The 11249-nt window shown below is 50.2% G+C and overlaps 1 protein-coding gene across 1 annotated transcript in view; it reads right to left on the reverse strand.

Moving 5' to 3' along the window:
- Positions 1 to 11249, reverse strand: part of LAPTM5 (lysosomal protein transmembrane 5) — a 26766-nt gene that overhangs the window by 14223 nt on the left and 1294 nt on the right. Inside the window, exons 2-3 of the mRNA XM_031061859.1 lie at positions 6534 to 6627; positions 1 to 20 (exon numbers count right to left, since the gene is read on the reverse strand). The exon at positions 1 to 20 is cut by the window's left edge and continues 63 nt beyond it. Of these exons, the coding sequence (XP_030917719.1) occupies positions 1 to 20; positions 6534 to 6627 (114 nt within the window). The remainder of the gene's footprint in view (positions 21 to 6533; positions 6628 to 11249) is intronic.

The raw sequence follows: 11249 nt of genomic DNA on the forward strand, positions 1-11249 counted from the left end.
GAAACTGGTGGTGATATCAGCTGAAAAAGATAAAAATGATAAAAGGAATCACCACACCACCAAAAGATGTCCCAACTCCATCACACCCCTAAGGGAGGGTTCAGCCTGGCACAAAGAATTGTGTCTGTGCAGGAATTATTGCCATGCAGCTGGAATTAACCCTCTTTTCCCTTTTTACACCCATTTTTATCTTTATTTGAAGTTCCTGTATCCACCAGGCACTGTGGGTTGTGAGCTTGGGGGAACCAAGGCCTGAAACATTAAATACCCCAGGCTACAAAATGAAGAATTAAAAAAACCCAGAGGGCTTTTGGCTCATAGCTCTGAGCTGGAAATTATTTAGAGGCTGAAAGGCAGATGAAGGAACCAGCAGTAAAATGCTGAAGGATCTCTCAGAGCAGAGCAAGAATTTTTACCCCAGGGAGGGTCGGGGGTGATCTCTCCCCCAGCTCTGCAGCTTTGGGATGCAAGGGACACCTGAAAATGCCATGTGAGGGGGTTTAGGGGGATTTTTGGCAGCTGCTTTGGGTGCAGGGGGTGATGTTTTATAACCACAGAGTTCCTGCTCAACCTTTGCCTGGAAGCAGCTTTCCCTCCTGGAATCACAGCCTGCCCTGCTGCTGGTTCACCTCTCCAGAGGCAAAACTCTGCTGCTTTATTTATCCGACTCTGCACAACCTTTCCCAGAGCTCCCTCCAACTCCTTTCCTTCTGTTTCACCTGAGTTTAAATCAGCATTGGCCAGTTTGGGTTCTTCAATTCCTAAGTGCTTCAAGAAAGGGTTTAATTCTGCTAGAAATGAGCCAAACTTTAAATTTTTCTGTCTTTTTCTTAAAGCAATTGATCCTTCCCATAGGCACACAGGAGTGATGGTCCTTGGGGGTCCCTTCCAGCTGAGGATTCCACACAACCATGAACAAATCCAGTGCCAAACTCTGTTTTATCCATGATGCTCCCACTGTTTTCATAAAGAACTCTAGGAATTGTGCCTGTAGAATCCCTGTCACATTCCAGCTGCTCTGAAATCCTTAACTGCTCCATATCACCCTTTTTTCCCAGGAAAATTCATCTCCATCTCCCCCAGCTCTGAGTGTTCACCTGGAGCTTTGGTGCCCCTTTGGTGAGGGAAGATTTCAGTGCTTGGGCAGATCTCAAATCATCCTTTATTCCCTTTCTAGAAGTGGATATTCTTTATTTCAGTGAAAATTTCTTAATTAAATATATTTATTTTTGGTTGGTTGGTTGGTTTTTGGGTTTTTAGTTTTTTTTTTTAATTTTGGTTTTTTTTGGGTTTTTTCTTTGTTTTGTTTTGGTGGGGTTTTGGTTTTGGTTTTTTTTTTGTTTGTTTTTTTTTTTTTTTTCTTTTGTTTGTTTGGTTTTTTTTGGTTTGTTTTTTTTTTTTGTTGCCAAGAGGATAAAATCCTTCCTAAAGAATTCAAGGCAGAGAAACCTGTCCCTGTTTTTTTTTCAGGCAGGTGACCCCAACAATGATAACTTTACCAGAATTTGGACATTTGTTGTCTTTAGGGAGAAATGCAAAGATTCCCCCTAGGATCAAGTGACTCAAATCTACCCCCAGCTCCAGAAAGGACTAAAAATGTCACTGAGAAGCTCTGGAACAATTCCAGGTTTGTTGAAAACCTTCCTGAGCCACATCTGGGCAGGTGGCAGCAGCAGTGCCACCCCTCCCATCCTCCCTCTGCTGACAGAGTCCATTTAAATGCAATTTAAATTCATTTCAATTGATACAAAAGAGGTTTTCAATTCTACTGTCTCGTCTTTAAATCTCCTCCAGAAATGAGCTTTGCTGATGGGAACCTTTCAGTGAGCAAAGCCCTGCCCAGCACTTCCTCCCCCAGCACGAGGAGCCTCTTCCTTCCTCAGGCTTGCGGGGAAACCCCTCTGGGGAGGCTGCAACCCCCCAGGAACCAAAAAAAGCTGATCTGAGGGGGACTGGAGCCATCTGGAGGGGTGGGATAAAGGAATGATCCAAATTATCCACCCACCCTGCACCAGGATGGGAACGCTGTGATGGCGAAAAGCAAGGAAAAGGAATTTCCTCTTTACCTGCTAAAACCTCAGTGAATTCAGAGCAGCACTGCGTGGGACTGGGATCAATAATTCAGTAAATATGAAGTGATTAAACACAAACCCCATTAAACTCAGCACTGAGAGCTCTGAGAGCACAGTATCCTGAGAAGAAAAGGAAATCGTGGCCTTGATGTCATTTTTCCGAGCAGGTTATAAAGTCTGGATTCCATTAATCCATAACAATAAAAGTAATATAAAGTGATTAATTATTAGAAATATAAATTTATAAAAATATAAATTGATTAAAGTGATTTATTCCATGAATTCAGAACAACGCTGGGATGGGACTGGGATCAACAATCCAGTAAATATCAAATAATTAAACATAAAATCCATTAAAACACAACACTGAGACCTCTGAGATCACAATATGCCCAGGTAGGAAAGGAAATCGTGGCTTTGATGGCTGCTCCTCCCCAGGCTGTGGGAATTGAGACCCAGAGGAGGAAGAAATCTCCTTAAACAATGAAGAGAGAACCCCAAACCCAGCAAACCCCGAGGGAGAAGGGGAAAGGGCTTTGTCCCCTGGAGAAAACCAGGAACACAAAGGGCAGCTCCCTCCAAATGCAGCCACTGCTGCTTTCCTTCTGCTCCCACGGGTGTGGGAAAGAGAATTCCAATTGGAATTCCAAGGCAGAACAACAACCCCGGCTTTGAGGAGCAGGGGAGTGGAACCAAGGCTGGGATGTGGGGCACAAAGAGCCAAAGATTAACAGGGAACAACCTAAACCCAAAACAGATCTTAAAAAAGGAGCCAGACTCAGTCTTTGTGAGACCAGTCCTGAAGGAGCCAATCCCAATCCCAATAAAAGCCAGGCTCCCAAAGCCTTTTCCCTAAAGGAGCCAATCCCAATCCCATTAAAGCCCAATCTCCCAAAGCCTTTTCCCTAAAGGAGCCAATCCCAATCCCAATAAAAGCCAGGCTCCCAAAGCCTTTTCCCTAAAGGAGCCAATCCCAATCCCATTAAAGCCCAATCTCCCAAAGCCTTTTCCCTAAAGGAGCCAATCCCAATCCCAATAAAAGCCAGGCTCCCAAAGCCTTTTCCCTAAAGGAGCCAATCCCAATCCCAATAAAAGCCAGGCTCCTAAAGCCTTTTCCCTAAAGGAGCCAATCCCAATCCCATTAAAACCCAATCTCCCAAGGTTTTTCCCTGGGTTTTGCCCAGCACCAGCACTCAGGAGTTTGCCCTGAGAGGATTTCTTATCTCAGGATTTTTTGGGGTCCAGCACAGCCACATTTTCCTGCCTCTGTCTCTCTCTCCATGGGCTCCTGCTCCAGCTCTCTGGCAGGATCCCTAATTAATTGGGAAGTGGCCATTGCCAGCTAATTGCCCAGCTGGATTTTCCAAGCAGAACCTGGATCAAACCCCCTCAAACAAAACCCCCACAAACACAAAGGGATGGAAAGAAAAGGAAAACCAAGGGAGAAAACTTTCCATGAGCTGGCTGCCTCCTGTTTGTTCCCAGACAACAGAGTCATCCTCCCTGCTGGCATCAGGGGTAGGTTGGTACCAAGGACAAAAACCCAAAAAATGCAACCAAAAAAAAAAAAATCCCCAATCCTCTCCAAACAAACAAAACAAAAGCCCCCAAACAAACAAAAAGCACAAACAAAAACCCCAAACAAACAAGAATCCGAACCAACAACCAAAAACCAACCAAAAAACAAAACCAAAAAATCCCAAACAAAAATCGTAAACAAACAAAACCCCAAACCAACAAACAAAAAACCCCAAGAAACAAAACAAAAAAATCCAAGCAAACAAAAAACCCAACTACACAAACAAACAAAATCCCAAACAAACAACAAACAAACAAACAAAAATGAGAAAACCAACCAAACAAACAAAACTCCCAAACCTACAAGCATTAAAAAAATAAAAACACCAACCCAACCCAAATCAAAAAACCAACCCAAAAACCTCCCACGAAACAGCAAAACAACAAAACCCTGAAAGAGGAAGGAAACACTTGAGGTCACGCTTGCATCAAGTTCTTCAATTCCCATCAAAAACTGGAAGTGGTAATGCATTTTACAGGAATGGATGGGTGGATGGATGGATGATGGATGGATGATGGATGGATGGATGGATTATGGATGGATGGATGGATGGATGGATGGATGGATGGATGGATGGATGGATGGATGGATGGATGATGGATGGATGGATGGATGGATGGATGGATGGATGGATGGATGGATGGATGGATGGATGGATGGATGGATGGATGATGGATGGATGGATGGATGGATGGATGGATCGATGGATGGATGGATGGATCGATGGATGCTCCTGGTTTCCTTGTGCTGTTCCCAGCCCTGGCTCTGGAGCCTGCTGAGTCATTCCGCTGGATCATTCCCTGCTGGGTCATTTCCTGGGAAAGCTCTGCAGGAAGGGGTTTCCACCCTGCACTGGGGGCTGATCTGAGCAGAGCAGCCTCCAACCCATCCACAGGAATATTTGGGAATATTGCTCCATGAGAAACCTGGGAGCCATTGCACTGCCCATTGCTCAGGTTCCTATCAGCAGGACTCACCCAAATTCCCATTTTTTGCTCGCTGCTGATGCCCTTCCCCTTGGAACCAGGTGATTTATGTCCCTTGCAATCCAGACACTCCACGATTCTGCTGGACGAACCAAACCTTTGAGTGCTGATGTCAAACAGCCCCGGGGGATCCCAGTGTGCATTTTTCCTTGGAAAAAACTGAAGCCAGCTTTTATAACTTCACCAGGCAGTGCCTATTCCTGGTGTGGTGCTTTACCCTATTTCTGACTCCTGTCCGGTGGAACAATGTGCAGGAACCTGTACTCAGTCTCCTTTTCCTCCGCATACAGGGAGTTTTCAGCTCAGGAACAGCCTCTGGAAAACCAGGCAACAGCAATTCCTGGCTGCCAGGGGTTGTGTTTTCTCTCCATGGGCATGGACGGGGCAGGGAGGGGGCCTGGCTTCCTGCTTTTGCTCCCAGGGTTCTCTCAGCTTGTGGTTTTTCACAGGAAATGACTCAAGAAAGGAAAACCCCCTTGCACTTGTTTCCAGACAGCTCCAGCAGAACATCCTGGTTGGGCAATATTTAAGAGCTTTGGTGTTTTAGATGGGGCCTTATGAGACAGCTCTGGGTCCTTGCAAGGATCTGAGCTGGATCCTTCTGGAGGAATTCAATCCTTCAGGAATTGTGAGCTATGGGACAGCTTGGCTGCCTCTTCCAGCCACCAATGTTCGGGAAAAATACACCAGGGGCTGGGAAAATCTGGGAGTGGGGGTCACAGGGGGAGGGAGGGGTGGTGTGTCTCTGTCCAGTTGAGAGACAGGAGATGCACGGCAATGGCTCCATGGGATTGGTTCCATGGCAATGGCTCCATGGGATTGGTTCCATGGCAATGGCTCCATGGGAATGGCTCCATGGGAATGGTCCCATGGCAAGGGTTCCATGGCAATGGCTCCATGGGAATGGTTCCATGGCAATGGCTCCATGGGAATGGTCCCATGGCAATGGTCCCGTGGCTATGGTTCCATGGCAATGGCTCCATGGCAATGGTTCCATGGGAATGGCCCCATGGAAATGGCTCCATGGAAATGGCTCCATGGCAATGGTCCCATGGGAATGGTCCCATGGCAATGGTCCCGTGGCTATGGTTCCATGGCAATGGCTCCATGGCAATGGTTCCATGGGAATGGCCCCATGGAAATGGCTCCATGGAAATGGCTCCATGGCAATGGTCCCATGGGAATGGCCCCATGGAAATGGCTCCATGGGAATGCCTCCATGGCAATGACTCTATGGGAATGCCTCCATGACAATGGTTCCATGGGAATGGTTCCATGGCAATGGCTCCACGGGAATGGCTCCATGGCAATGGTTTCATGGGAACGGCTCTATGGGAATGGTTCCATAGCAGTGGTTCCACAGGAATGGTTCTGTGGGAATGGTTCCATAGCAATGGTTCCATGGCATGGAGGGGTGTTGCTGTGCTGGTGGCAGTGTCCCACAGCCCACACATCCATGGGATCAGTGTGGGGTGGGATTTATCCCCTCTGTCCATTGAGGAATTCTGGGACACTTCAGTGTTTCCCTGCAAATGGCCAGAATGTGAAGGAAGTCAGGAGTGTGTGTGAGGCTGGAATGACACACAGCTAGGGAAAAGGGAGTGGAAGGGAAACCAGGATTGCCAGGGGAATCCACAGGAGATTCCAGAGGGAGCTGAAGGACTCTGCGGGTGCTGCGGAGTTTGGGCTGATCCTCTAAAATAAAAACTTCTCTGGGCTCCACATTGATCTCCAACACAGCCTTGGCCTAAAGCAAACCCCAAACAGAGCCTAAATTTCTTCCTGAGCTTTTGACCCAGAATTCCAAACTCTTTGATGGAAAAGGCAGAGGGAGCCATGCAAGACTGAGGGATCCCTCCCTGCCCCACAGCTGCTTCCCAGCATTCCAGGACCCACCAATTCTGTAGTAATCCTTGTCCATGTCTTTGCAGAAGCCCTTCCCGTTGGCCACCTCCAGGGAATACTCGATCAGCAGCAGGACGCTCATGACCTGGAGAACAAAGCAAAAAACACAATTCAGGGGCCTTGGCCCAAATTCCCAGCAGTTGAATTTATTTCCAGGGGATGCTGGATGGATGAGTCTCCAAGTGAGCCAAACACAAAGGGTTTAAATCCCAGGAAATTCTGAGACAAGAGTTATCATTTTATTAATATTTTGGATTTAACTGCCAGCAGAAGGAAGATGGAGAAATGACAGAGGCAGTGAGCTTTGTTTCAATGGTTTTTATCCTGGTTTTATGTTTTGAAATTGCCTTTTGCTCCAGAGTTGAGGAAAATGCAATACCAGTATTCCAAAGAGTAAAAAGAAACACAAAAGAGATGAAAGATCTCCCTGCAAGTGCAGCTGTGCCACTCCACTGACAAAACCATCACTTTCCTTCTTTTATTATTTGAGGAAAATGTCCAAATGTTCTTTTTTCACATTGGACTGGAATGATTTTCCCCAAGTTTTCCAAGTGGACCATCAAACCCCAGCCTCCAGGGCTCATTCTGTCCAGAGTTTAATGAGCTGGGAGATGGAGGGAGGTCCAGAGCTGTGGGCTCAGTCCTGGCCCTGAACTTCTGCACTCAGCCAGGGATGTCTGAGCTTAGGAGATCTCCATGGAATCAGGGAATCCCAGAAAGGATGGAACTTGATGGTTCATTCCCTGCTGGGTCATTTCCTGGGAAATCTCTGCAGGAAGGGGTCTGCACCCTGCTCTGGGGGCTGAGCTGAGCAGAGCAGCCCCCAACCCATCCACGGGAATATTTGGGAATATTGCCCCATGAGAAACCTGGGAACCATTGCCCACATTGAAAGGGATTTGCCCATGGGCTGGAAGGGATTGGAAAGCTCATCCCATCCCACCCCTGCCATGGGCAGGGACAGCTCCCACTGTCCCAGGCTGCTCCTGGCCTGTCCAACCTGGCCTTGGACACTGCCAGGGATTCAGGGGCAGCCACAGCTGCTCTGGGCATTCCCGTCTGTCCCTGGGTGTCCCCAGGTGTCCCTGTGTGTCCCTTTGTGTCCCTGTGTGTCCCTGTCTGTCCCGTTGTGTCCCTGTGTGTCCCTGTCTGTCTGTCCCTGTGTGCAGAGCTCAGAGCAGGCCCAGGCTCTGCTCCAGGCCCAGCGATGGCCCCAGAGCCACGGGCAGGAGCCCAGGAGCTGCCCCTGCCCAGGGGACAGAGCTGCCCTGGGCAGTGCCAGCCCTGAGCAGAGCCCAGAGAGGGGCTGGAGTCTCCTCCCTGGGACATTCCAGAGCCACAGGGACACTCTGCTGTGCCCTGAGCTCTGGCATGGCCCTGCTGGGCACCAGTGACCCTGGGGTCCCTCCAGCTGCCCCTCTCTGTGACCCCGAGCCCTCTGCCCCACAGTGATGCAGGAGCCAGGCCCTATCTGCCACCCACATCAGCACCAGCTCGAGCAGAGACGAAACAATTTTTCCACCAGAGCTGCACCAACCTTTCACTTCAACCACAGCCTGAGCAGCCCCGTGGGCGAGGAGGAAGTGGCACCGCTGTGGTCTGGGCTTGTGTTTGCAAACTGGGGCTGCTGGAGCAGCACAGAGGCAGCTGCTGCACGGGCTGGGCTGGGCAGAGCATGGGGCTGGCATTTCAGAGGGATCCAGACGCACTTTGGGCAGCTGGGTGCCCTGCCTGGGGAGCAGGGCTTGCAAAGGAGCTGTGGGGGGAAGGCTCTGCCTTGCCCAGAAAGGGGGAAGCAAGGCTGGGAGGGGACAGGAGCTGAGCACAGCCCCTCCCTCTGCCTCTGTGTCAGCTGCAGAAGTCCTAGAAATAATTTCAAACTGAATTAATCAACTTTCTGAGCCCCCAGCTGCAGCTCCCAGAACTGTGGCACCCAGCAAGCCATGCTGGGCTGTGGGGGGACTGCGAGCCCCTGTCCACCCTGTCCCTCTCCATTTAAAATCCTGTCCAGAGTCTGAGTGAGAAGGAAGGATGTGTCAGGTTTTTCCTGGGCCTGTCTGATACCAGCTTGTTCAAGAGTCGCTCTGCTGTCTTCCCTTTTTTCCAATTAAGTAAATGAACTTTGCAATTTTGCTCATGAGCTGGCAGGAAAAGGAGGAATATCCAGATCTCATTACACGAGGACACGACAAAGTTAACACGAGTTCAGCTTAATGGAACAGCATTTCAGCTCCCAGGGCAGCTCTGAACCCTGTCAAGGATGAAATTGCATCGATCCAAAGTGTCTTTACAGCTGCTGGAGCCCCTTGGGAGGAGAGGGATCTCTTAATGAAGACACATGGAGATCACACCTGACTGCAAGGTGGCTGAGAGGTTTTGTGTTCAGGCTCCCAAATACATTTTGCTTCCTTTATTTCTGCTGTCGGTCCAACCCCTCAACTGCCAGCTTGGGAAATACGGGCAGAAATTGCTTTTTCAGGTTCCACTTAAAAGAGGCCTGAGCAAAAGGGATGAGCTGGGCCCTAAATATCAGTTTTGCTCTGAAGGAGGGGTGGGTGAGAGCAGGACAGCAAACCCCAAATTCCCCCATCCCATCCAGCAGATCTGGAGGCTGAAGCTGAGGGTGAGGAGCCCTCTCTGATGTCTGCCAGAGAAAAACGAGGCCCTGGTTTCCATTCTGGATGAAGTGAGCCACACAGCCCAGACCAAGTGCAGTCACACAGGATAAGGACATGGCAGGAAACCCCAGCCCAGCCTGAGAGATTCAGGAGACTTCTAAGGCAAGAGTTGGTTTAAAATTTTCCATTTTGTGCAGAAAGGAAGAAGCACTGAGCTGTGAGCAGGCAGAGACCTCCAGGCCTGCCAGGCCAGCCCAGGACACCTCTCCAGCAGCTGCCTTTGGCACGCTGGGATGTGGAGCCTTCCTTATTCCTGCGGGGAATGCACGTCCAGGGGATGAACCCTCTGCAGAGGGGTCTTCTGGGGGAAGGCAGAGGAGGATGGATGTGGTGCCTGCCCTGCACTCCTTGCTCAGCTGCTCCCACTGCAGATCCACTGCTCAGCTCCAGCAGAAACCAAAAACTTCTCATTTCACACAGAAAAACACCCAGTTCCCTTTCCCTTTGCAATGCCACAGCAGGACAAATGCAGGTTTAAAATAGAGGATTTCACTTCCAGGTACTCCATTCCCAGCCCTTCTCCAGCCCTTCCTCCCTGATCTCCTCGAGCTGGACCTTTTGTTGCTGCCTGTCTGTAAAAGGAGCTTCACATTTCCTGGTGGAAGAAATTTGAATTCCCAGGAAATTAATGGCTGGAGCTGGGCCAGGGCAGCTCAGGCTGGAGCTCAGGGCAAGGTTCTTCCCCCAGAGGGTGCTGGCACTGCCCAGGCTGCCCAGGGAATGGGCACGGCCCCGAGGCTGCCAGAGCTCCAGGGATGCCCATGGTGGGTTTGTGGGGGTCTGAACAGGGACATGAGCTGGACTTGAGGATCCCTGTGGGTTCCTTCCAGCTCGGGACATTCTGGGATTCCATGATATGCTGAAATAATGTAGGACTGAGATTAATCCAGTCATTAAATCAAGGAAGATAAATTAGGGTGTCTTGAAGGCAGAGTCTGACACACAGAGCCCCCATTCCCTGGGGACAATCCTGCTGCAGCTGCAGTGGGGTTAAGCTGCTCTTTGAGGTCACTTTGTGCCAGGTTTTTTTTCTGAAATATTTGCAGCTTGACTGATCTCCAGGTGATTTATCTTTGTGCACATGGCCCTGGTGCGAGGCTGCTCCTCTGCTGCTTCACAGCCAGGGTTTCTGCCAGGGGAGCTTGAGGAACAGGGGCCCTTGGGGACAGGGAAAGGGACAGGGATATGGACAGGGACAGGGACAGGGACGGGGTGCTCTGGGTGCTGGGGTGTTCTGGGGACACCAGCACAAAGAGCACCACCCAAAAACGCTGCCCTGTCAGAGCTTCTCCTTTTCTCTCTTGAATTTCTGAGCAGCTCATGTGGCAGCTGAGGGTGAAGTGAGGAGAGCTTGGAGCTCTCATTTGGTTTCCTTTCACATTTCATCTGCTCCTGCTGCCTCCTTGGCTGAGCTGCTCCAGGAGAAGCAGCTCAGGCTCTGTGGGACCCCTGGGTCAGCCCAGTCTGGTGAGAGCTCAGTGAATCCCTCTGGGCTCACCTGAGTCGTGTCAGAGGTGAGGACAGGGCTGGGAGGGTTCCAGAGCTGAATCTCTGCTCTGTGAGTTACAGAGCTGCCAAAAGAGGAGCGGGAGTGCAGCTGAGGCCAGACAAGGTGCAGACGCTGCTTCCCAAGGCTCCTCTGGCTCCAAGCAAGGAGCAGCAGGAAGGGAATTCTGTTCCTGCACTGGAGCAGCTTTCCAGCCCTGACCTCAAATCTCTGTCAAACACCTCGAGGCCTGAGAGGCAGGACAAACTCCCCAGTGCTGTCTTTGAAAGTCACCTGCAGGTCACCTCCCCACACCATGGAGCTTTGCTGATCACACACCCCCATCCTCTCCTCACTCCCCTCCTCCCTCCCTGCCTGCTCCAGAACGCCCAGGATTTATTCCAGTTGTCTCTGAAGAGATCAGCAGCGAGGCAGAGCTGATTTATGGGAGGAGAAGGCCTTGCCACAGAGCCTGAGAGCTCTCTGGTGGCACTGCTGTCACCCAGCATGGCTGGGGTTCATCCCTGGCATCTGCAGCAGGAA

Source organism: Geospiza fortis, unplaced genomic scaffold, assembly GCF_000277835.1.
Source record: "Geospiza fortis unplaced genomic scaffold, GeoFor_1.0 scaffold32, whole genome shotgun sequence".
In the NCBI taxonomy this organism is placed as follows: domain Eukaryota; kingdom Metazoa; phylum Chordata; class Aves; order Passeriformes; family Thraupidae; genus Geospiza; species Geospiza fortis.